The 26782-nt window shown below is 41.1% G+C and overlaps 1 protein-coding gene across 1 annotated transcript in view; it reads left to right on the forward strand.

Moving 5' to 3' along the window:
- ARHGAP35 (Rho GTPase activating protein 35) overlaps positions 1-26782 on the forward strand; it is a 108946-nt gene that overhangs the window by 24389 nt on the left and 57775 nt on the right. The window contains exon 2 of the mRNA XM_031458950.2: positions 11841-15716. Coding sequence (XP_031314810.1) covers positions 12033-15716 — 3684 coding nt within the window. The 5' untranslated portion in view covers positions 11841-12032. The remainder of the gene's footprint in view (positions 1-11840; positions 15717-26782) is intronic.

The following is a 26782-nucleotide window of genomic DNA, read 5'->3' on the forward strand; positions in this document are numbered from 1 at the left end:
CTTGTGGAATGATACAGGTTTATGGCCTTTTTATTAAGTTCTTAAAAATCAAATGGTCTTTAATAAGAAGCAAGCTTATATAAAACTTTGTGACTCTAGACAACACTGGCCTTACTGTATTAGATTATAGAGTATGGCTTGTGCCTGTAGAAGTATGGGTTTTGGAGGGGGAATCAAGAAAGGGGTGTGAAAATCTGTATCGAACATATTCTAGCCCCATCCAGGCAATTGGCTTACTGCAGTCTTAACTGTGTGGAATGTGGACACACAGCTTTCAAGCTCAATTGCCTTTTGATTGCTCCTGACTAGGCATTTAGCTCTCATGATTCAACTGGTTGAGTTGAACTTTTGTTAAATAGGCAATATGGAAAATGGAGTTTAGTAGCCTAAGTTTTTTTCTTTTAACTCATGTAATTATAAGACTTGACAAGTCATGATACATAGATTTTAATTGCCATCTTTGAAATTATCTGCTCTGTTTTGAATAAGACAGTGGGCGAATATATAAATTCAAGGACTGACAAATTATTACCAAATAACACCCCCCCCCAAAAGAACCCACAAACAACAGTGAGAAAAATCCCATGTTACTCTATTGTGTAAGATACTTCACTGGGCAAAAAGGGCTCAGGAAAGTGTGTATCATTCCTTCACCCAAGTGTACTCGGGTTGTCCTTAATGAAGGAGACTGAAGGGTTGGTGTGTTTGATGGGGCATTTTGGTATAAACAGGTTATATAAGTTTACATGCTGATACCTGTGCTCTTTAGGGGAGTTGATAGCCAGAGAGATCATCCTGTTATGGACAGCAAAATTAAGCCCCTGATAGGCTCTTACACAGTGGGTTTTCTGAGCAGAAAGTTGAAATAACATTAGATGCAGGAGCAAGTGAGTGGTCTGAGGAATTGGGAAGATACATGCAGGAAGTGAGGGAGCCGGATTGAGTCACCTCTGTCCATCACCAGATCTTCTCTTCCTTCTGCAGATGTAGTAGTCACAACAGACATGTTATAAAAGTTTTCATTTAAGATTTTAATATACTTGATGCTGTGGGTAAAGTCAGTCTGCTAAGGTTTTAAAATGACGGTATACTTTTCTGTTCCGTCCTTTCATGTCAGTAAGCTCTTTGTTGTACATTGATTTTAAGACTTTTCTAAAGTAGGTGAGATATGTTCCCAGGGCTGTGTGTAACCTGGGAATAGGAGGTGAGGTCAATGAGGGAAACACTCAGTGGGTTTATGTTGGGATGAAACAGTGTAGGTTTTCTGTGCATATGTAACTGAGAAAGGTATGTTGTCACTTCATGTGAGCATATTTTTGATAATTTGAACTCAGACATGGTTTTCTGATTAGCAGCCAAATACATGAGGTCAGAATCTTTTCCTCTAGTAGGTAGGACAGCTGTCATGGAAGAGTAGGCTGGACCTGTTTTCCTTCTTAAGTCTGAGGGCTAAAGTAGTGGTAAGAGGTGACTCATTGGTTTTCATGCAAATTACTGGCCAAGGACTTTCAAGGAATGGTGGTTGATAAGGAGGAACTAGTTACTATTCTGGTCTGTTATCTAAGGGAAAATCATGAAGCTAGCATTTTGTAGGAAATGCCATTTATTAAATTCCTTATATGATCACGAGTGTTTTCTTAGTTATTTTTGGACTCCCCAGCAGGACATGTTACTTTTATAGTTTGAAATTTATCTTGAAGCTGTGGGTAGTGGATCAGTGCTATATGGAACGTACAGCAGAGGCTCATGAAAGTACATATGGTGAGGGACAGATTGGAGCTGTTATAAATGGTGCTGGCTGAAGGGCACTCCTTTTTGTCCCTATCCTGGTCATTTTGATTCTAGAATTTGATTAACTACCCTCTCTGCCACCCACCCATGGCAGAGTGGGGTGTAGAAACAGCCCTGGGATGAAGGTGGGGCTGAGGGTGGGAGAGAGGCTTTGCTTAGAGCACAGGTCTGATAGCAGCTTCTCTGACTTCCCTTTTCCTCTTCAGCTTCCGCATCTGTTCCTGAAGGAGCTGGCTGCCAGCTCTCCCAGTCTCTGCATTCAAGGGGCTTTCATTTGGAGAGACAACAGATCAGTCATCTAGAAGTCTTTTTAGTTGTTAATCCCAAGAAGAATCTTAGAGATTTTTTTTTCAAAAAATTTTCTTCAGTTTTCCTCAGATTTTGCTACTTATTTATCTGCCCTTTCCCCTTGACTGACTCCCTTGACAGTAAGACATCACAGGGTCATCGGTTTAAGTATGGGAAGGAAATTATGGCCTTGAGCACAGTTAGAAAGAATCTGGCTCTCAGGCACTTCCTGCAAGCCACCACTAAATTACAAAGACTGGGCCCTGATGAGGCTTTTCAAAGGGGCGTCTTGACACTACCACTATGTCTGAGTTTCCATCATAAGCAGTTGTTTTTCATGGTGCTTATTATGACCAGGTTTGAAGTGGCCTTTACACGGAAAGCATTTACCTGGTGAGGTGAGGGAAAAATAGCAGACAGATATGGAGGGACAGGGAGTGTACGAAGATTGCTGTCAGAATTCCCTCTTTCAACCCAGACCTGACCATGCCACTCTTGCTCAGAATCCTGCCGGTTTCTCAGAATATGAAGTCCAGACTCTCCTTAGTGTGGAGGGCCCACCGCACAGATTTGCTCCCAGCCTCTCCCACCATACATACTTTATGCTCCCTGTTCCAGTTCTCTGGCCCTGACAGGGTAGTGGAGTGAGAAGACAGGCCTAGGGCGGGGAGGGTGGCTAGGGGTGGGGTGGAGTCAGACCTGGCTTCTGGACCGGGCTCCATCCCTTTCTAGCTTAAGTTGTTCCCTTTCTCTCTGTCTCAGTAGTCACTAATTTGCATAAGTTTCCTGAATGAGAGGAGAAAAGAGCATTTGGGGCACAGGAGGTTCTTTTTGACTCTTGCCTCATGGCAAAATCGTCGGAATTAAATCACCAAATAATCTGATCATTAAATGGTTTGTTTGAACCAGGAAGTCTTTTGAGTGTTTTAAAAAACTATAGAACTTGTAAGTTTTTTTCTTTTTATGTGGGACTCCAGCATATATATAAAATAGATCAAATTGAGTTGCTCTGTTTCAAGGCTGGAAGGTCTGATGTGCCACCTGTTCACCTTTCTCCATAGCCCTGAAGAACTGCCATTTACATCTGGGGTCCTCCAGGGCACAGCTTCTCAACTTTTCTTCTCATTGCTACAGTGAGGATTAGAGTCACCTGTTTGACATGAGCCCAGATAGAGGCCTAGCGTAGAAGGGGGAGAAAGTATCACAGTGGTTGAGAGAGGACCATGTTCAAATTCCAGCTCTGCTTGCTAGCTATGTGAACTGTGTTTCTTTGTTTCTCTGATGAATTGCATCTTTTTAAAAAAAGCTATAATGAAAAGTGTATAAAATATGAACAGTCTGAACAATTACGAAGTGAATTCATAACTCCTGTGTAACCAACTCAAGTCAAGAAATAGAACAGAAGCTCTGCTCATGTCCTTTTTTTATCATACCTCCTTTCCTAGCCTCAAAGTAGGAACCTGAAATATGATTTTCAGATATTGAGGTGATAAATATTTGAATAAGAAATATTTTTATAATAACTTGTAAATAGTACCAACAGGTAATATGTTTTCATTCAGAAATCCAGTTTGTTTTAAACATACTAACTCATAAATCTGTCTCCTCTAGAAAATAGGGATAAGCACCTCAATTTACCAGATTTTATAATATGATTAATTGAGCCTAGGGCATAATCCTGTACTGATTCCAGTCTCCTTCCCGTGTTCTGTCTTGTAACTGTTCAGTTTTTCATCTCTCTCAGACCTCTGCTTTTAACCTTATTTGAAATAAGGCAAGTATGTAAGTAAATGTGAAGGCTAAAACATTAAAGGAGAAATACAAGTATTGATTATGCTTGTGTGAGTCCTAAGTAAGCTCTTTAATCTGTGAATTCAAATTGTTCTCTACTAAAATCTGCTGTATTTAGAAGTTGTTCTGTTAATTCTATTTCCATATGATCATTGTTCTTATCTTCAGTACGAGTGAATTAAATAAACTAAAGCCAACAATTCTTTTTAAAAAAGTTTATACATGTGACATAACCTCTGTGACCTATAGTAGTCTGTCTTAGGACTGGCAATTTGTAGAATAATGCAAATGGGTAGTGAGGAATAATTAGAAATAATGGGCTGAAATCCTCATCTTAGAATGCCATCAAAGGAATAGAATAGTAAGACTTACTACTGGATTTGAAAATAAGCCACCTATTTTTCCCAGTGGACAGAAATGCCTGTTTCTTCATCGAGTTTCCCTCTACAAGACACATTTGGTTGAACAGTCCCTCCACTCTTGTATATTCAGAGAAATTTTTACAGAGAATGTAATTTGAAGAAGCAATTTTTCTACTGAGAAGTTAAAAAAAAAACTGAATAGATCAGAAGTGCTCAGAAGCAACTGCTGAAATAATTTTATAGGTTTTCTTTACCATTTCAAAAATCAATATGAAATTAGTCTGAATACCAGGAAATTCAAAGGTAAGACTTAGCTATATTTTTGTGTCTTGGTTTGGTTAAGAATCTCAGCTGCTAAAAAAAAAAAAAAAAAAAAAAAAAAAGAATCTCAGCTCACTGTATTAATGACAGATAGCCTGTGATACTAAGGTGTATTGAGTAACTTCAGTTTTGAATGGGTCTTGGTGTTGCATTTCCATTTGGCGTAGAATATTTTTTCAGGGTATCAGAAATCCTGTGCTGCTGCTGGTGGTGTTCTTAATATAGGTAACCCAGAGAAGTTGTGCTGCATTGGTGAGAAAGATTTCTCATTCTCAGCTTTTGGTTTTGTCTTTGTTTATAGTTGCTTTGATCAGATAGCCTGATCAGAACTCCAGAGCTACCTGAGAGAAAGCTGCTCAGGATAAAGTTTAAGGAAGTGCTTTTGCTGAAAGCCGCTCCCTTCATTCATCAGGAGAATTTGATTTCATCCTGTGAATAACTTAGCTTAGAAATTTTGTTTCTTTGGGGCCAGCTTGTAGAGTTCTGCTTGAGAACTGTGTCGGTGAAAAATGCACTGTTTGCAGAAGTGTGGGCCAGCTTGGGAGGTGAGATTTGCAGTGTAGCTATGTTTTTCCACCTTGGAATTCAGAAGTACCTTTACCAGGGCTTGGGGGAAAATGAGTCAAGAGGTCCATTAAGGGACATTTATAAAAATTATAAATGTAATGTCAGAGGATCTTTCATAGTTGCTCTTTAAAAAATTAACTTTGGACCAGATTATTTTCAGAACAGACACCTGAGTTACCAGTCCTTGAAAACTGTTTTTGACCCCTTTGTGTTTTCTTCATTGGGCTCTCTGGAGAGTGCTGTCCTTTGAGTTTACAGAGGGTATAGTCAGAGCTAAATGCACATATATACCCAGTGTCCAAGAATAGCCCATCTGTTTCAAGACAAGATGGTTAAACACTTAAATCAGTCTTTCCAAAGATCCAGATGACCCATTTCAGAGATTTCCTGTACCCAGAGCCTGGGGATATATGAGATTCCGTGGCTATGAGGAAATCCTCCCTCCTACACTAACTAAATAGGAGTAGGTGTAGATAGCCTGTATTAGCAGGAGCAACCACCAGTGCTGTTCTTGCGCAAATATTTACTCTTTGCTTCCTTTGTAATCCATGGTTTTCTGCCCCTTCCCCATCGTATTATTTTAATTTGCACTGGACTGAACGATAGAAATAGAATTGCTGTATTCAGATGGATTTTCTTTCATGTAAGATGATCAACTCCCTAAACTATGTTAATTTGTTGGGTGAGGAGTTGAGGTAGCAGTGTTAACAACAATAAATAACATTGATGGGATAAAAGATTACTTTCATATTAGATTCTCACAGGTAAAAATACTGTCTGTTTATAGTCTGAGCCCTGCTGCCCTTCTCATCTTCTACCTGACATGCGTGAACACTCTGTTATAGTCAGTCTGTCCAAAACATATATGGTGCTTTTCCATTTTGATCATCATAATTCATACCCTTTCATATCTTTAGAATGCTTGGACCACCTCTCCAAACCCTGCCAATCTTTTATGTACTAATTCAAATTTTACTTCTGCTCTGACACTGTTCCCAACCTACCCCAGATCTGAATGATCTCCTCTTCCTTTCTCTGGATCCCAGGAAATGGTCTATGCCTTTTTTTTTTTAAGTGAAAATATTGTATCTCAAAGTAAATTATAAGATTCCCGCCAGCAAGGACAGTGCCCCATTTCTTCCTTGTTTCATCTCATCATCTTGGATATAAATGTGTATTTGATTTGGTTGATGGACAGCTTGGTTCTCAATTTGAAGGATTAAGGACTAGAGTAATACAAAAATGGTTAACCTCTCTGAAATATTATGGAGGAAGGAGAGATTTAGCTGCTCTGTAATTGGGCCATCCAATGGCTTACCTTTCTTTTACTCAATGCTAGAGGCTATGTTGTTCTTGTTGAGTTTGATGTCATTTCGAAAGACACTTCTCATGTGGTAAAGAGACGAGCAGAACAAGGGCATTACTTCACGTTCTGACAAATCACACAGAGGAAATGACATCTCACACAGAGAAAATGATACACACCTCTGTATCTTGGTCACATTCCTAAAGATTATCATTCCTATTTATGGCTAAATACTCTGACACATTGTGCACATCACTAATTTTAAGGGTCTGTAAATTTATCTGGATTTTACAGATGAATGAATTGCATAAGTGAGGACCACTTCCAACTTTTCTTATTTAATTTCTTTCTGTAAAGGAAAACCAACAAAAACCTTAAGAAAGTTTACTTTTAACAGGTTTAACATTTAACAAGATGAAAATAGCAGCATTGGGTCTTTAAAGACTATTTTGTTTTAAAGTCAGTGATTCAGTAGACCAGAGAGTAGTATTCTCTTCTTACCGGCGCTTTTATATCCCATCCTTCCTGACCTGCTTGGAAAGTAAATTCCTTTGAAAAAAACTCTCCTTAAGGAATTTCTCCTACAAGAAAAGTGCTTCCTGGTTAGATCCTCTCCTTTTGTTCTTCTTCTCCCCTCTAGAGCTATGAGTCTTACCATATATCTACTTAATGCAAACATTTTAACCAGCTGTTGATAGTAATTTATAGCTTTGAAAATCCATTCAGAAGTTTAATGTGTTGAGAAGCAGGAGGTATTAAGGGTGCTGTTAGTTACAATGCATATTTCCATTCCTTTGTCCTATTAGAATTAAGAAAAATTATGGAAACAAAGATTTTGCTTCCTTTGCTAGTGGCTATGAAATTATTTTCTTATATTATGTAATATTAAGCAATTATTATACAATATATTATTTTTAGTTTGGTGGTGTTTTGTATATTGCTGGTTGAAACAAAATGCATTTTCAGAATTTATTGGCTGTTCTCATAGGTAGAGACAGTAGTTTGGTTATGAGTAGTGGTGGTAGATCTGTGTCTTATGGGCATTCCAGATCACAGACAGAGCCCAGAAACATTTCCTGGTTGGGGGGTGGTTGGGGATGAGGTTGCGGGTTGGGAGGGTGAAACATACCGATAGAGCTGTCGACAGTATGAACTTTAGCAGTCATAGTAATACCGGATCACAGTGGCATTTCTGTGTCCTATGAAATGTCTACTATCTTGGGAATGTTACCACTTCTTGCCCTGGGTGTTTTGTATAGGTGTTAAAAAAAGAAGACGCCCCTCCTCCTACCTTCCAATTGAGGCACTCCTTGGGAAACTAGGGTCTTTGTTAAACTAGTCAAATAAACAACTCTGGAAGCTTGGTGACAGGTTCTAAAAAAACTCTCAGATGTTTGCATTATGTTTTTTAATTCAGCATATATTTGTGAAAAAGGATTGAAAATACTCCTGAAATATTATCCTTTCTGAAGTAGTTGACTTACGGTGTAAAATATGAAACTAAATGTTAGGTTCTGTGTTTTTATTTCTCTAATACAAGTAGCTCAGTAAAGCTCAGATAAAAGGAGTTACTGTTTTAAATCATACTTTTTTCCTCCTCTGCTGTAACTCTCCAGTTTTAAAAGGATTAGTATTGGCAGATTATTAAAATAGATGTTCAGGTTTTGCTGTTTGAGTAGCTTAGTTGCCCACAAAGAACACCGATTCCTGTCAGATTTAAACTGTAAAGACATTGCAAAGTCTTGGACATGCCCTGTCTTCTACTTTCTCTTTCTTTGCCTTCAGATCATTAAATTTAGTGACTCAGCTAATTTTTTTTTTACCCACCCCTTAGAAAAGTTTAATGTGTTTGTGACCAAGCACTTAGGGTTATTTCCTTTAAACCAAGTGTTTGAGATGTTTTTAGATTTATAACAGTCTTTGTTTACCGTGTAATTCAGTCCAATTGAGGAACTAGTAAAACTGTATTATCCAGACATCAAAGACAGGCATGTAGGAAGAGTGTACTTCTACCAGGGAAACTATTAGGTTTCGAACAAGTGGAAAGTTACCAGGTGTCCAAAAATTAACCACTTCCATGCCAGCTAATTCTCATTTCTTACAGCTTTTTTAGTTTAGCCAGCAGCATTCTGGGTTTAAAATATCAGTTGCTACATTCTTGAGAGTTGAGAGTGTTGTTTTCTTTGGCATCCTTCAGATAGTTGAGATTTTGACTTGAATGGATTAAATAGAATATCCTGCCATTAAAAAAATTGTAAGTAACAAGGTGTTGAATGAACTATACATTTATGCATTTAAATTTAGTTTAAAATTGAATGTTATCTTTATTTCTTGAGGTTTAAGAGCAGGTTAGGGTTTTGTTTTCCTGAGATTTCTGTGAAGAGAGATTATTTAGCCCACTTTATAGAAGGTAAATGGGATGATTTGCCAGCTGCATGCCAGCTGGTTGCTTAAAGTAGGACCTGTGTCACCAAGTTGCATTTCAAGATTGGTCAAATGGATGACCTTGAGTCCAGCTAGACCCTTGGATGAGGAATTGATAGAGAAAGGCTCTGTTAGGTGAGCATCCTTGACTTCCTTAAACCTTCATCAACATTCCTACCTGAGGCTCTGTTAAACCCGAGTCTCCTCATTAAAACAAAATTGTGTATGTGTACTAAAGAGTAATGCGCAAAAAGCACTTTGATTTGTAGAAATCTTCCCTTTTCAGGTATTTCAGAAGATGTATGTAAACATCTTTCACATGTTCATAAGCATCTTATAATTTTACTTATGTAAGCAGTGGGCGGCTGGAAAAGGTTGGTTTTTTTCCTCTTTCCCTTGGGTATCGTGCTTGCTCCTGGTGAAGTCTGGAACTTGGCTTCCATAGGAGCATGCTGTTAGGTTATCTGGAAGCAATTGCTTACAGGCATTGAGATTTCTCTTTTGAAAATGGTCAGTTTTTACATATTACATTTTGTTTCCACAGAGGGTTTGGCTTTCTGGGTTATCAAAGGAAGATATGGATGTTTGGGAAAGGTCTGTGACCTTCTGAGGTTATCATAGGGGACAACTGTGTTCTCCCATTCGTTACCCCCTTGTATCAGTCAGAATAACGTGTGGTGGTCTGACTTCCTGTGGCATTTCTTATGAGATAGGCTTACAAAAAAATATTAAGCTTGTGGAAATGCTGAGTTCCAGATTCAAAAGAAAATTGCTCTGTTTATTTTAACTTCTCTTGGGGAGTGTCTCAGGAGACTGTTCATTTGGCTACAGGCTCAGCAATTGCACAGTTATATTTGCGTGTGTTAGTGGACTGCAGTGCAGTGCAAACAGTAGTAGCCAGAAGACTGCAGAAGATTTATGTAGAGGCAGCCAAAGACTACATATTTTAGTTGTTTCAGATGGAAAGTTGTTAAAGACTTTGTAAGATATCATCATAACATTTCATTACTTCACCTATTCAAACCTTATGTTTTTTTAAGTTGCAACTCCTAGGGGGAGGGTATAGTTCAGTGGTAGAGTGCCTGCCTAGCATACACAGGGTCCTGGGTTCAATCCCCTGTAACCTCCATTAAAATAAATAAATAAATAAATAAAAAATAATTCCTCCTCCCTCCCCCCAAAAAAGGTGCCACTTCTCAGCTGCATTCTATGGCTACCCATAGCCTTTGGGAAGGAATCCAAGCTCTTTGAAAGTGGCTTAATCTGGTCCCTGCTTACTTGCTAACGCATCTCACCGGTCTCCTCCCCATACACACTTTATTTCAGCTGGTTTTCCCATGGGCCATGCATGCATTTTTCTGGGGAGAGAGGAGTTTTTGTACATTTCATTCTTTCTGCTTCAGGTCTCCCCTCAGATGGAACTTCCACCAGCAAAACTTTTCCTAAATCTAAAATGCTAGGTTTGGGGACTCTAATATGCTCTAATAGTCATTCATTTATTCACTCCTTCAGTAAATATTTGTGTCAAAACATCATAGGACACAGAAATGAACAAGGTAGGGTTAGGTAGGCCTTTTTCTCACAGGACTTATGTTCTTGTCAGGGAAACTACTTCATATTCACACCCTTAAAAAAAAACTTTATTTGGAAATAATTACAAACTTAGAGAAAGTCGCAAAAATTAAAATAGCACAAAGGAATATCCTGTACACTTTACCTAGATTCATCTATTGTTAATATTTTACCTCATTTGCATTTTTAACTCTCTAGTATGTAGATGTAGTTTTTTTTTTGAACCAGTCACATACATTATGGCCTTTTTCTTGCAGATACTTCGGTGTGTATTTTCTAAGAGTAGGGCTATTCTTTCACATAATAGTTACAAACCTCATAAATTTACATGGATAAAATACTTTTATCTAATACTCTATTCATAGTCCAGTGTTGTTGATTGATCTACTGTTGTGCTATGTAGGCTTCCTCTTCCTGTCCCTACACTCCTGCCCTGTACAAAATTCAGTCTAAGATCAGATAATTGCCTTTAGTTACGATGTGTCTGTAGCCTCCTTTAATCTGGAATATTTACACAGCCATTCTTTGTCTATTATGATACTGATATTTTTTTTAAGTGCTGACTCCCCTCACTGTAATAGAATCTTACTCATTTTGTGTTTGCCTGATGTTTCCTTGTGATTAGGTTGTGGTGATGCATTCTAAGTCATCAAACTGCATAGTCATGTTGTATCCTCCTGGGGTATCACATCTTGAGGCCTATGATGTCCTTCTGGCTCTCTTTGATGGTGATAACTTTCATTACCCAAAGTGTTGCCCAGTTTCTCTATTGTATAATTAAGTGTTTGTTTTTCTTCTTCCCTTAGAGAACTAATAAGTAGTATAACAGGAGACACCTCATTTCTGTGCAAAATCCTGTTCCTAATCAAAATTTCCCTCTTAGATTTAGCATCAAGTGATGATTCTTGTCTGATTCAGTATTGAAAACTCAAGTTCTTATTTTTTGCAGTGGGTCGTAATTCCTTACTGTACTTAATTATTTTGATGTTCAGTGTCCTGGATTTGACCACTGGGTACCCCTTCAAGCTGGCTTCTGTGTCCTTGTGAGGTGTCCTTTCATTTTTTTGAGCACTTCTTTCCTTTCTTGTACAGCAAGATGTTCCAGGCTCATACTGTACCAACCCTGCCCTAGCCCTGGAGTCAGCCATTTTTTCCAAGGAGCTTGCAAACTTGTTTTAGCACTAAGCACAGTGCTTACTTGTGTGTCTTGTCCATTAGATGATATTATATCGCTCTGAGGGTACAGGTAAGTCAGTCTTATTTGGTCTCACATCTTCACTCAGCTTAAGGCCTGGTACATTTGATGTTTACTATAATTATTTGTTGAATAAGAAAATTGATTTTTACTATCGTTTGGTGATTAAGATTGAGTTCAAAGTTATGATGCTGATAGGTTTTCTTTTTTTCCCCCCATCTAGGAAGAAATGTTGGCTATTTGGCGATGAGAAGTGGCAAAAACTGACCTCGCACTGGTATATAAGCACTATGAGACCTGACACTTGCGCTTCGTGGGCAGCTGGCCCCCACTGATAATGTTGGGAAGCCATTGGTTCCACTGGAGAACACTAATCTGATTTGGAAGTGGCTGATTGTGGCAGGATGTGTCGACGATGATGATGGCAAGAAAGCAAGATGTCCGCATTCCCACCTACAACATCAGTGTGGTGGGATTGTCTGGGACAGAGAAGGAGAAGGGCCAGTGCGGCATTGGGAAGTCTTGTTTGTGCAACCGCTTTGTGCGCCCGAGTGCTGACGAATTTCACTTGGACCATACCTCTGTCCTCAGCACCAGTGACTTTGGTGGGCGGGTGGTCAATAATGACCACTTTCTCTACTGGGGAGAAGTTAGCCGTTCCCTGGAGGATTGTGTGGAATGTAAGATGCACGTTGTGGAGCAGACTGAATTCATTGATGATCAGACTTTTCAGCCTCATCGAAGCACGGCCCTGCAGCCCTATATCAAGAGAGCTGCTGCAACCAAGCTCGCATCAGCTGAAAAACTCATGTACTTTTGCACTGACCAGCTGGGGCTGGAGCAGGACTTTGAGCAGAAACAAATGCCAGATGGAAAGCTGCTAATTGATGGTTTTCTTCTTGGTATTGATGTTAGCAGGGGCATGAATAGGAGCTTTGATGATCAGCTCAAGTTTGTCTCTAATCTCTACAATCAGCTTGCAAAAACAAAAAAGCCTATAGTGGTGGTCCTGACTAAGTGTGATGAGGGTGTTGAGCGGTACATTAGAGATGCACATACTTTTGCCTTAAGCAAAAAGAACCTCCAGGTTGTGGAGACCTCAGCAAGATCCAATGTAAATGTGGACTTAGCTTTCAGCACCTTAGTGCAACTCATTGATAAAAGTCGGGGAAAGACGAAAATCATTCCTTATTTTGAAGCTCTCAAGCAGCAGAGTCAGCAGATAGCTACAGCAAAAGACAAGTATGAGTGGCTGGTGAGTCGCATTGTGAAAAACCACAACGAGAATTGGCTGATTGTCAGCCGAAAGATGCAGGCCTCTCCTGAGTACCAGGACTATGTCTACCTGGAAGGGACTCAGAAAGCCAAGAAGCTGTTTCTCCAGCACATCCACCGCCTGAAGCATGAGCATATTGAGCGCAGGAGGAAGCTGTACCTGGCAGCCCTGCCATTAGCTTTTGAAGCTCTTATACCCAATCTAGATGAAATAGACCACCTGAGCTGCATAAAAGCCAAAAAGCTCTTGGAGACCAAGCCAGAATTCTTAAAGTGGTTTGTTGTGCTTGAAGAGACACCATGGGATGCCACCAGCCACATTGACAACATGGAGAATGAGCGGATTCCCTTTGACCTAATGGATACCGTTCCTGCAGAGCAGCTGTACGAGGCCCACTTAGAGAAGCTGCGAAACGAGAGGAAAAGAGCTGAGATGAGAAGGTCTTTTAAAGAAAACCTGGAGACCTCTCCTTTCATAACTCCTGGAAAGCCTTGGGAAGAGGCCCGCAGTTTTATTATGAATGAAGATTTCTACCAGTGGCTGGAAGAATCTGTATACATGGATATTTATGGCAAACACCAAAAGCAAATTATAGACAAAGCAAAGGAAGAGTTTCAGGAGCTGCTTTTGGAATATTCAGAATTGTTTTATGAGCTAGAGCTGGATGCTAAGCCCAGCAAGGAGAAGATGGGTGTCATTCAGGATGTTCTGGGGGAGGAACAGCGATTTAAAGCATTGCAGAAGCTCCAAGCGGAGCGTGATGCCCTTATTCTGAAGCACATTCATTTCGTGTACCACCCAACAAAGGAGACGTGCCCTAGCTGCCCCTCTTGTGTGGATGCTAAGATTGAGCACTTGATTAGTTCTCGGTTCATCCGACCCTCTGACCGGAATCAGAAAAATTCACTCTCTGATCACAACATCGATAGAATCAACTTGGTGATCTTGGGCAAGGATGGCCTTGCACGAGAGTTGGCCAATGAGATACGAGCTCTTTGTACAAATGATGACAAGTATGTAATAGATGGTAAAATGTATGAGCTCTCTCTGAGGCCGATCGAAGGGAATGTTAGGCTTCCTGTGAACTCTTTCCAGACACCAACATTTCAGCCCCACGGTTGTCTCTGCCTTTACAATTCAAAGGAATCTCTGTCCTATGTGGTGGAGAGTATAGAGAAGAGCAGAGAGTCCACACTCGGCAGGCGAGATAATCACTTAGTCCATCTTCCCCTGACCTTAATTTTGGTTAACAAGAGAGGAGACACCAGTGGAGAGACCCTGCATAGCTTAATACAGCAGGGTCAGCAGATTGCTAGCAAACTTCAGTGTGTCTTTCTCGACCCTGCTTCTGCTGGCATCGGTTATGGACGCAACATTAACGAAAAGCAAATCAGTCAAGTTTTGAAAGGACTCCTGGACTCCAAGCGTAACTTAAACCTGGTCAGTTCTACTGCTAGCATCAAAGATCTGGCTGATGTTGACCTGCGAATTGTCATGTGTCTCATGTGTGGAGATCCTTTTAGTGCAGATGACATACTCTTTCCTGTCCTGCAGTCTCAAACCTGTAAGTCTTCCCATTGTGGAAGCAACAACTCTGTTTTACTTGAACTGCCAATCGGACTACACAAGAAGCGCATTGAACTGTCAATTCTTTCCTACCATTCCTCATTTAGCATCCGAAAAAGCCGATTGGTCCATGGGTACATTGTTTTCTATTCAGCCAAACGTAAAGCCTCCTTGGCTATGTTACGTGCCTTTCTTTGTGAAGTGCAGGATATTATCCCCATTCAGTTGGTTGCACTCACTGACGGCGCTGTAGATGTCCTGGATAATGACTTAAGTCGGGAACAGCTGACTGAGGGGGAGGAGATCGCTCAAGAAATTGATGGAAGATTCACGAGTATCCCCTGTAGTCAACCCCAGCATAAACTTGAGCTCTTCCACCCATTTTTTAAAGATGTGGTGGACAAAAAGAATATAATCGAGGCTACTCATATGTACGACAATGCTGCTGAGGCCTGTAGCACCACAGAAGAGGTATTTAACTCCCCCCGGGCAGGCTCACCACTCTGCAACTCAAACCTGCAGGATTCAGAAGAAGATATCGAGCCCCCTTCTTACAGCCTGTTTCGAGAAGACACATCACTGCCCTCTCTGTCCAAAGACCATTCAAAGCTCTCTATGGAACTGGAGGGAAATGACGGGCTGTCTTTCATCATGAGCAATTTTGAGAGTAAACTGAACAACAAAGTACCTCCGCCAGTCAAACCAAAGCCTCCCGTCCATTTTGAAATTACTAAGGGGGATCTGTCTTATTTAGACCAAGGCCATAGAGATGGACAGAGGAAGTCTGTGTCTTCTAGCACCTGGCTACCTCCTGATGGGTTCGATCCTTCTGATTATGCCGAACCTATGGATGCCGTGGTCAAGCCAAGGAATGAAGAGGAAAACATTTACTCAGTGCCCCATGACAGCACCCAAGGCAAAATCATCACGATTCGGAATATCAACAAAGCCCAATCCAATGGCAGTGGGAATGGTTCCGACAGCGAAATGGACACCAGCTCTCTAGAGCGAGGCCGCAAGGTATCCATTGTGAGCAAGCCAGTGCTGTACAGGACGAGATGCAGCCGGCTAGGGAGGTTTGCTAGTTACCGAACCAGCTTCAGCGTGGGGAGTGATGATGAGCTTGGGCCCATCCGGAAGAAGGAGGAGGATCAGGCCTCCCAGGGCTATAAAGGGGACAATGCAGTCATTCCATACGAAACAGATGAAGACCCACGGAGGAGGAATATTCTTCGCAGTCTAAGAAGGAACACTAAGGTAAGACAGGAGTTTAGGAATGAGTCATAGGAGTGGCTTGCACAGTGTCTTGGTGAGAGTTCATTGACAACGATTTTCAAGGACAGCTTATTCTGGTAAACTGCTGTGTGTGTGCGTGTGCGTGTGTGTGTATGTGTGTGTGTGTGTGTTTACTCTTTGACTTAGCATGAAAAAGTAAACAGCATCTCAGATAGCTACTACTGGTAACTCTCTCAGGTTGTAAGGACCTTGGATAGATAAGCCTGAGTAGTCTTTGTCCAAAACGATAGTTAGGTAATTACCAAAATGAGCAGATCATGTAGAAGTTGTCTGTGTCCTGACAAGTAGCCAAGCCAGTGACAATAATGCTTGGTCTTTCTTCACTAGAATCCAAAAATCACATGCCTTAGTCTTTGACTACTAACAGACGTTTCATCCACACATTTCTTAAATGCTTCTTCCCCTTGCTGATCTGTAAAGGTTGCTGCATTTTAGATTGGGAAAAATTGGATGATTATTTTATTTGCACACATAAATCAATGAAGGATCTTCAAGTACATAAATGGAAAATAAGAACCTTGCCACTGTGTGTTATAAACCTATCCCATATTTGTAAAATTGGAGAGCCCTCCAGCTCCTTAAGTGAGTTGCTGCTGCTATCATTGAGAGCTTCAGATTTGATTTAGGGACCACAAGTGAGGCAGGAAGGGGAGAAGAAAGAGTAAACCATGTGTGTTAGGAATGTCAGGCCTGTTGTCAGATGTAGTGGAAACAGTCCCAAATGCAGCAGCTGATGAAGTCTTATCTTGTGTGGAATTGCAGTGTGCAGGGCAGCATGTCCTGTCCTCTGGGACTTAGGCTTTGAGGTAGAACAGGTATTTCCCAACTTTTGCTTTTTCTCCATTTAGAGTAGAGGGAATTACCCTTTGTTTTTCAGAGAAAGACATCTTGATGAGACATCACAACAGAACTCTGTTAAATGCTAGCTCTAACTCAGGATTGTGGTGTACAGAGTAATTTCTCTTCATTGAAAGCTTTTGCTCCTTTCTCTACCATGAAGTGGCAGAGAACAGAGTCACTTGTCTGAAAGTGTTTCAGGGAACTTTGGAAGAAAGGTGGCCTAAAACTTAACGTTATTGCAGAACATACCAAATCAGAAGGATCTAGAATCCAGGCTCTTTAGAGAGCTGACAATTCCATTGTAAAATACTATCTGGAGGCCAGTTCTGCAGCATATATTAGTTAAAAGGGCCCTTGGAAGTGGAGGAACATGGTGCTGTGGCCCTCACAGGGTAAGCTTGTTCCCTTTGAATCACTTTGTGTTCCTTGATAGCATACAGAATGTTTTTCAATCACCATTGGCCAGAACTTCTGGAAATTTATTCCTTGTGTAGTTTCATAAAGGGCAGGGCAGTATCATTGTGTGTTCTGTTCCTCTCCCATTCTGAACTGAATATTGATTAACACCATAGGCATTCTTCTGTTTGATTTCCCCTTGGTCTGTTTTTCCACTTATATTCCTTCATCTGCCTTCAGTATTTTGTTCTCTAGAGGTTAGTAGTGGGCAGACCCATGGAACACAGTTCTTATTTAGGAAGCCTGTCAGTAGCCTGACCAGCCTCCCAGGATATCCCCAAAGCTCTCATGTTTGATAATACTGGAATCCAAACATTTTGAACGTTTTAACTTTCTTCTCTTCCTCCTCCACTCCCAATGAAGACTGTTGCCAGCCAGCGTATCTCAGTACTGACAGTCTTCTAGTTTGTGGGAGTGTTTGCACACCTGGGAATTAGGAAGGTGGCATAATATCACACAGCGAGTTATAACTGTTTTTCTGACTTCTAGCTGCCTTTTTAATACTGTTGAAAATAATGCTTTTAAAATACATTCCCAGACAAGCTGTGCTTTAAAGAGTAGGCTCAGCAGAAAACAGCTGGTTCCCGTGAGTCTCCGAGAGAGCTGCCTCCATGCTGGTGATGAGCGCTTCCTGACTTGGAGCTTCCTTGCGCTGGGCTGCTGGGTCAGCCTGCAAGGAGTGATCGACTTCCCGTCTGTCTTAGTTATGTGGGCCACACCTCTTCAGGTCAAATAAAAATGATACCTCTGGCCCAAGAGCAGTAGCGTGCCAGAAGTCATTTAGGAGTATCCTTTGGAAAGAGTGAGTAAAAGGTGAAATTGTCTTTTCCTGCCTTGGAAAATGGTGCCTTGAAATGAGCTGCTTGTGGCTGCTTTGTCATCCTAATGGAGAGATAAGCAAAGCCTTCATTCTGTTCCCAGTTGGAGCAAACCTCATTAAAATTTGCTGCTGTTAAGAAATCAGACACTTGTTTTACTGGAAAAGCAAGATACCATGGGGCAGAGAATGGCAAGCCCCCTACATGGGGGATTTGGTCTTTGATTTTTTTAATGGCATGACAAAGTAATACAGTACTTATTTGAAGTGAATGGGGAGCCAGTTGGTAATGGAAAACACACTAGTTCCCACTTCAGGCCAGACACCGCTGGGGAAATGGCACAGATCCTTCTTGCCTAGACCTGAGCACCCAGTTGAGGAGGCAGTGAGACCTACACAGCTTCTGAAAATCAGTGGTCTGCCTGGGAAGGGGCGCCGCCAGGGTAAGGGATGGGGTCTGTGTTGGGGCAGAGCAGAAATCCTGTGCTAGGGGTGGTTAAAGTAGTGTAGTGTGTGGTGAATAGGAGCTCAGACTCTGGGAATCAGGGGATCAAAGTCAAAATCCTTCACTTCCTTACTGGGCCTTTGGGCACATGATTCACCTCTCCACGTCCTTTCTGTAGCAGAGGTGAACATAGTAGCATCTTCCTCTTAGGGGGTGAGAAATGCAATGAGAGTATGCACTGGAAATACTGAGCATACTACATGCTAGATAAACATTAGTTATTATTATTTAACTTGACCTTGAAGAATGAATAGAAGGAGGTGGGTAAGGAAAGGCTTGAAGGTGAAAATATGCATGTTGTATTCAAGGAAAGGAGAAAACTGGTCTGGTCTAGCTGAGGGCTTGAGGCACCAACATTGTCCCTCCCTTTTTTATAGATTTTAACCCTGTCTGTTATTACTTAGTTGCTTTCTCAGCCCTCATGCTAGAAACAGCCCTAACAACAACAACAACAAGCTATGCTGGGGGGGGGGGGGGTACATATGTGATGTGGAGAAAGAAATTGCTCAGTGCCCTTAGCTAATTAGCTAGATTGGCTCCTTACTGTAAAATTGGAGTTGGAGTGAGGGAATCACTTTCATTTCTGCTAGTGAAAGTGCAAACTGTAAAGCTGACTCTCATTCTGGGTCCTTTTCCCAGCTGAACCGTTTAGCAACCCACCCTCATAGTGGGAGCCTTCCGCACTTGCTGAATGAAATTGAAAACCTACGATTGCACTTCAGTGGGGTCCATGAATAGATGCTTTGTAAAGAGTTGTCGCTGCACGTGGTCTCTGTTTCCCAGTGCCATGCGTTTGCAGAGATGCGATCAGGACCAGCAGGGTCTTATTTTAAAGCCAAAAAACAGGCCTGGGGTGCCTTGCTCCACAAAGTGTGCCCTTTGGGCAAGCTCAAATTGCCAAATTTAGTGTGCTTGACCACGGATTTAAAGAGAAGACATTATTGGCTGTTTACCCTTCTATCTGATGTGCTCTTATTTTTGTGTTTAAAAAAAAAAGACAAAACAATGATAAAGAAAATCTTTCACTCACTGTAGCTACCACATGACAAGACAACCTATTGAAAAGCAAACCAATTCAATCACGCATTGTTTGGTCTATAAGGCACCAAGTAACCAGTTTGACAGTTTGTCCCCCCCCCCCCCAGTGAATTGGCTTATTTCATTGGATTCAGTGAATTGGCTGGTTGTTGTGGCTTTGTGTGGACACAGCTCTCATTTTGTGAGGCCTAGAACGGAGTTAGTTTCTAGTGTGAAAAAAAAAAAACAGCTGGGGAATTGGACTGCTCACTCCCCAGGGAGGGATGTTGCATTTTGACAGACAGGCTGAATGGTATGAAATATGAGCTCTTTGTAACCTTGTAACCTGCTCAGGAAAGACTCTCAGTGTGTGCTTCAGAAAAGGCCAGCCCTACTCAATGAGCTGTAAGGCCAAATAAATACGTTGGTGTTAGAAATGGGTTGGGGTGCTGACTTGACCTTGGGTTTTTTGATTCCCAAAAGAATTCTATCTTTTTAAAGACATGCTTTTGTTCCAAAGTACATGTTCATTTGTTCTTTTAGGAAGGAAACATTCAGCTCACTGCATGGACATTGCTTGTATGCATGGCATTGTGCTGAAGTACCTACCATACGTGTGGTGGTGTTTGTGTTCATCTAGTTTGCAGTCACAGGAATGATAAGAGTTTATACTTGTACTTGTGTGCATTTTGAATGTTACTGAAGTGGAGGTACAGGGTACTAAGGAGTCCTATTGCAAGGAGTTCTACCCTCAACCAGGATACCCAGGAAAGCTCCCCGAGGAAATGATATATAAGGCTGAAACTTAAAGTATGAAGCGGGCAAAGTCAGTGAAGATGGAGGCTTCGTGGGGTGAGCTTTTGAGAAAACGGTATGGAACTTGGAGCAGAAAAGGCACAGCATGTTCAAAGACTTGCAAGAGACCTAGGGTGGCTGCTGCAGAGAGTGAGGGAGAACCGGGCCGAGTAACAGGGCTGTGGAGTCCATCTGAAGGGTTTTGTACTTCCCTACACTTGCTGAATACTTACTGTTTGCCAGGTACAATACCAGGCATTTTCACATCAATTTTTCATCTATTTTTCTTATCAGTCTTAATGGAGTGATTTTTTAAAATCCTGGTCTTAGAGATGAGGAGACTGAGAGGCTTGGTGAGATGAAACATCTTGCCCAAGTTACTGTTGTTCCTAAATGGAGGAGTTGAGATTTTGGAGTCCCAGTCTTCCAACTTCCACTTCAATTGGGTTTCTAGAGTCCAGTCTCCAAGAAAGATGGTAATACTCAACAGCCAGGCACGTATTTGGACCACTCAGTCAGTCCTGTCAGTTTGCTCATTTTGGACAAAGGACTTTGGTTATTGTCTAAAAACATCGATTTCCCCACACTACCCCCTAAGAACAGCATGGTGCTGTTTGTTTCTAGCTTCTGTGTCTACTTGAGTAGAGGACAAAAAAGCCATGGAGACACTGAAATAGCAACTGGAACTTTGAGAAATTGTTTTGAACTGGTGTCACTCATTTCTCAGTTTATTTTAAGCCCAAAGAACTGCTGTAGTTTGTTTTTGGTGACAAAAACAGGCTATCTTTAACTATCTGCCTTAGCTTACAGCACACCTGTTCTTTAAAAAAAAAAAAATTTACAATAGGCAACCCAAATCGATTTTTCAAAGAACAGAGAATTGCTCTGATCTTCACTGAGCCAACTTGTTCTCTACCACCTAGTGGACTGAAATCTTTGTAGGGACTCAGATTATTTCAGCTCATTCAGGAATCACCTCTACTTCCATAGAGAGAGGCCTTCTGAATACTTTTTATCCAGTATTTGAGAGGAGGCAAGCAGAAAAACTGGCCCACAGCTCTGGCCCACAGTCCAGATTTAGTGAGTGTCGAATCAGGCAGGACTGTTAATAAATATTTCCTGGAACTAGTGGACCCCCCCCCGCTCCCCCCCGCCCCCCCGCTGAGCCCATCGATTGCCTTGGCCATTCAGTCTGAGGAAGCAACAGGGATTGACCTAGATTCATGCCTTTCTAGAGCAAAAAGCTGTGGTCTCAATTTGTTTGGGGCCTGTGAGGGGATGACTGGCCTTTCTTTCTTTTCCCATCATGCAAGAGAGTTAAGGATGCTAGGAAGGCCGAAACTTCGTGCTACTTCCTGTTCCATCCCTATATAAAGATGCTCTAACTTGATGAGTGACCAGGTCATAGTAAAAACTGCCAGCTTGAAGGAGACAGGCTAAATAAGCATTTGTACTTTCATAATAGACTTTACCAGTAAGAACAGATACACCCTCAGGTTTTCTTTTAAACTTGGGCTTTGATTTTTTTTTCAGAGCCAGAAGGAAGAGCACCAGTCAGCAAAGAATACATCTGGGGTACCAGCAAGTAGCTTAATTGAAAGGTCCTTTTGAAGCTGTGTTGGAAATGAGAGAGGATCATCGCCAGAAAGCTATAATGTTGAATATAGAATACAGGAAAGCACTATGGGGGAAACCTATAGTAATGTAGTTTATGGAATCTTTGGGTTTTTCTAAGATTCCTTCCTGTTACAGTTAGTCTAGAGTGTACCAGTACACAACTTGGCAAACCACGTGAGTGACCCTCTAAGGCTTTGCTTATGTCAGTTTCACTCTCAAGAGAAGGAGTTACCCCATTCAGAGGACACTGCCCCTGTTCCAGACTACGTTCTGTACATGGCATTCCTCCTTTAAAAAAACCAGACTGGATTCTGTTTTTTACTTATTAGGTATGTTACCAAGCATCTAAAAGGCTGTGCTCAGTAGTATAACTCCAGTGACCATGTTTTGTGATCCTAAAATCTAGATAAGTAATTTGACTTGAATAAGGATATTTATGGAGAAGGAGAGAATATTTGAAATTGACAGTTTAGGATCACTAAATAGCTCTAAGTGCTATTTCTGTAGAAGATAGAATATTCTTTGTTTAGAAAGGGTGGCTGACCTCTCCACTGGAGCCGTGAAAGACTCATTTTTTTCCTTTGTGGCTCAGTTGTTATTTATCTATCTCTAGATCACCTTTGCTTGCTGTGCATAGATATATATCTTGTCTTACCAGTTAGATTGTAAGTTCATTGAGGACAAGAGATGACTTTGGTCCTAGTATTAGCTGTGCTGCTAGTTTGTTAGACCTTGGGTAAAACTCATTAAAAAGGAAGACTGCATAGATGCCTGCACTTGAGGAACTTAGCCCAGTAGGAAAATGGTCAAATGTGAATGTCGATGACTGTCTCTTTTACAGTGTGCACAGTGATACAGGGAATTGATTACCTCATCTGTTTTTTTAAAAGGGCGTCTGATACAGTACTGTCGATATAAATAAGATGTTCTGAACCTCACCTCCTCACATCCTAGTAAGAGCAACACAATGTTAGAAGAAGAAAAAAAAATACTCTGTACCCACAGAGGTAGTCCTCATCTCATTTAAACTTATAAAAATATAAAGATACATCGCCCTTGTGTATTGTTGGAAACTGTTTTTGTTCAAGAGATTGAGTGTCAATTGCACATTGGGCTCTGGAACCTAGTCTCTTACAGGCGGATAGAAGGAGCCCTTCTCTTTGGGGCTCCTTCTTTGGCTGTTTCTTGTTCTTTGGCTGGCATCTAATCTTCTTGCCCCCGTGGACTTGGAGGAGCTGTGGAGTGGGCTTACCATCTGATAGGTAGGTGACAGACATCTTCCTACTCTGCAAAGTCAGGAATTTCCCCATTATGTTCTTTTCTTGTTTCAGAAAAACCAAGAGGCCAGAGGCAAATTCCAATCACCATTTCTCGGCAGTGCGACACTGGCATAAACTATTGGTTCATTTCTTTGTTTCCTTTGCCACCTGGTTAGTATCAAGACTAAGAATCAGGCGTGTTTTTAAGGAAACTGTGAAATAAAGAACAATGGACTATGTTATTCATTCAAAAAATATCTATCTAAAAGGACAAGGTGAAAATGATTTGAGTTGGTCCAGTGCTTTGTTTATATTGATAGCATTTCATCATGGAGATGGTTCATGTAGGGGAAAGAACATGGAGCGTTGATGTTCATAGATCAGCTCTCTCAGTGCTTAAGCTTCTGTTTTTCTGTTCTGTAAAATGGGGTTAATAACCCTTACTTTGAAGGGTGATTGTGAGGTTTCAGATAACTGTGCAGAGCACCTAGCACAGTGTCTAGCACATGGTCATTCCTAATTAATCTGTTTTTGACTCAGTCAGGCTCTAAACTTAAAGGCGCAGAGGTGTAGATTGTTCTCAGGGCTTGGTTTCCCCTGGCTGAATGCTTTTTTCAGTTCAGCCTGCTAATGAGTGCCCCTAAAAGAAGATGGATGTTGGGATGGTATTATTTTCTTCTCTCTAAGGCCCTGCTGCTGAGAGTGCTCCCCCTACTCCCTAATGAGTGACATGAATCTGACCTGGGACTGAGACATCTGGCAGGCCACTCAGAAGAATGGCATTTCCATCTTGACATGTGCCCAGTAACCCTTCAGATGCCTGCGGTGTTGCTTGTTATATCAACAATCTGGCTCAACTCTTGGCATGCACCACAAAGTCTGATTTCCTTCCTAGGAAGGTTTAGAATTAGTTGTGCAAGAATCCCTGCCTGATTTTGTGACACCCTAGAGAGCCTTCAGTTATTTCAAGGAAGTATTTTGACATTCTATAAAGCAGAGTTTGTTTAAATCTTGGAGAGAGAGACAGAGAGAATGAGAATGAGTATCAGTGTCATTCAACAAGGGGAGTTGATGCTGTTGCCAGCGTTTACGCTCTGTTTTGTAAGTTGAAGTGCTGAACTAGGTTAGATCTTATTAGTCTCTTTGAGGCGAGAGGGATAAGAGCATTTCTCTAATTTAGCCTTTCATCTAATGGCAGTCTCCTTGACAGTGAGTATGCCAGGTAGGTTGCAGCCTCTGCTTTGAATACTTACAGAGCAGTCCTTTCCTTTTTTAACAGCTGGGGTGTTTTTTGTTTGTTTGTTTGTTTGTTTTTAATTTATGTGGCCAAAATTGCCTCTTTGTCTTTCTCTTATCTCTCCCATCATGACTGTATAAAATAATCTCTCTTTCCATGAGATAGTCCTGTAGCTATTTGAAATAGCTGTCGTAGTGCCCCATTCTCTCCTTTTGTTTCCAACTTAAAGATCCCTGGTATTTTATGTGAGTCTTTATTACCTTTAGAAGTTCTTCAGATTGTCAGTGTACTATTAATCGTTTATTTAATGACCCATTTTTTCATTATGCATATCCCGGGAACTTTCAGAAGGCAGTGAACCATAGTGGTTAAGAGTGCAGGTTTTGTAGTCAGAACTGACTTTGGCAAGTAACTGGATTTTTCTATGACTCAGCTGCTTCATCTGTAAAATGAGGTTTTAACACCCATACCCCACCCCATGAATCTGGAATAAAATAATACATATAAAGAATTTAAGCAAGGGTCTGGTACATAGTATTCAATTGATGGAGGCTAAATTTTCTAACTTATTAGATTGTTAGAACACACCTCATCGTCTTGTTCTAGTGTTGAGAGGGTGGAGGAAATACACAATTAAAAATTTATTATCTATTTACTAGAACTGTAGTCAGAAGACATTGTAGTGATTAGAAATAGCTTCCTTGCAGCTCTCTTAAAGTTCCACTTTTTATTTGGAAGCCTCAAAGTTTTGTTGAAGGACAATGCTATTGTTATGTTAGTTTTGACAGGCAAATTCTGCCTGTTGGGGTTGACCAAAAGAGTGGCGCTTAAATCCAGATGGTCTTCCTTGTGTACTCATATTCTACAGCTAATTGTTTAAATGGAATGGCATTTCTAAAGGAGAGCGTTGCTTGACTCACTGTTATCCGGATGCTACACTGTGTAACAGTAGAAAACACTCAGCCTCTCTCTTTCCTTTAGTGACAGCTCACATTGGGCCACTACTGTACGCTAGGCACTGGGCCACTTCCAGTAGGTCATATCATTTCACCCTCACGACCACCTTATGAGGCATGAACTGTCCCCAGGATGCTGAGTTACTTGACCAAAGTCACTTGTCAGTCAGGATTCAAGCCCTGTTAGATTTCAGAGCTTAAATTCTTTATGTTGTACTTCATGTAACTGGAAGATGCTAGGTAGATAGTCTAGATTAGCTAAATTATTTCATGTAAAGATAAATTATAAATCGTTAATTTGCTCCTTTGATAAAAAGTCTGAAGTCAGAGCCTGTTTGCTTCAGGCAGTCTGTAAGGGGAGAGAGCAGCAGCCACTCCCTGCAGCCTGAGAGGCTGTGTCACTGGTTTGAGCAGGAGTGGCCATATGGCAGTGACAGGGCCAGGGCAGGGCAGGCTTTATGGAGTGCCTGTTCTTCTCTGGGACCCAGGATCCATTAACACTGCATTACAGTCTTCTACCCCAGATCAGTGAGCAGGCTGTGTGAGGACTGGATCGCCTTTGCCTCTGGGTTGTCATTTCAGGTAATGGCAGCCAGCAGCCCAGAAATGGCCTTGTTCCTTCTTTCATGTACATTTTATTCATTTTATTCTTGGCTGGGTTTTTTTTTTGCCACTTGTGTGCACAGGAAGTCCTCAGTGAATCTCAGACTAAACAGGAAGTGATTTGTTCCATATAAAGAGGTACCAAAAGGAATGAGGGTAAGCGGGATAAGGAAAAGGAATGGTTGACCCTGATCTAGAAGCGAGCTAGCCGTCCCCTTTAGTGGACGTTATGCAAAGGTCCCTAAATCCTTTTAAGTTTATAGGTTGGGCATATTCATAACTAAACCTGCCCTTGTAAATTGATCTCATTAACTTGGAAATGAAACAGAATTGCTGGAAATACATCTGGGTCCAATTACCTTGATCCTATTTTGTTACCTTCTCTTGTATATATTTTAACAAAAGGTCAAAATTTCAGGTGTATTTCTGTGGCTTTAGAAAATTTACCATTTGTCTAGAGCATTTTTTTTCCTCGTGATCTTCAAAATAATAGGACTGAATAATTTTGGAGCAGAATATCTCAATAATGTTTATGAGCATGGGCTCTGGAGACGGACCCTCCTGGGCTTGAATCCCAGCACTGTCACTACTAGTTGGATCATTTAGGCATGTGAGAGGTTTTTCCTTGGTAAAATGGAATGTTGTAGAGTTTAAAAGAAAATAATATCTGGGACTTGCTTAGTACATAGTAAGCTCTCATGTAGTTGCTGCTGCTTCTGCTCTTCCTACTACACGAGGAGGGTGACTGCTGGGGAGGAAAAGCCAAAGAAGTATCTTATTTGTCATGTTTGATTAGTTGATTTTAACCTTTTCTAATGCAGAAGCCATTGGGAATTAACCCCAGGCTGATGTATCAAAGAAAATTCTTGGGGCTTTCAGCAGAATGCATGCCCTTTCTCTTTTTCTGGAGGAGGAAATTATTAGT

This window comes from Camelus dromedarius, chromosome 9 (assembly GCF_036321535.1).
Source record: "Camelus dromedarius isolate mCamDro1 chromosome 9, mCamDro1.pat, whole genome shotgun sequence".
In the NCBI taxonomy this organism is placed as follows: Eukaryota; Metazoa; Chordata; class Mammalia; order Artiodactyla; family Camelidae; genus Camelus; species Camelus dromedarius.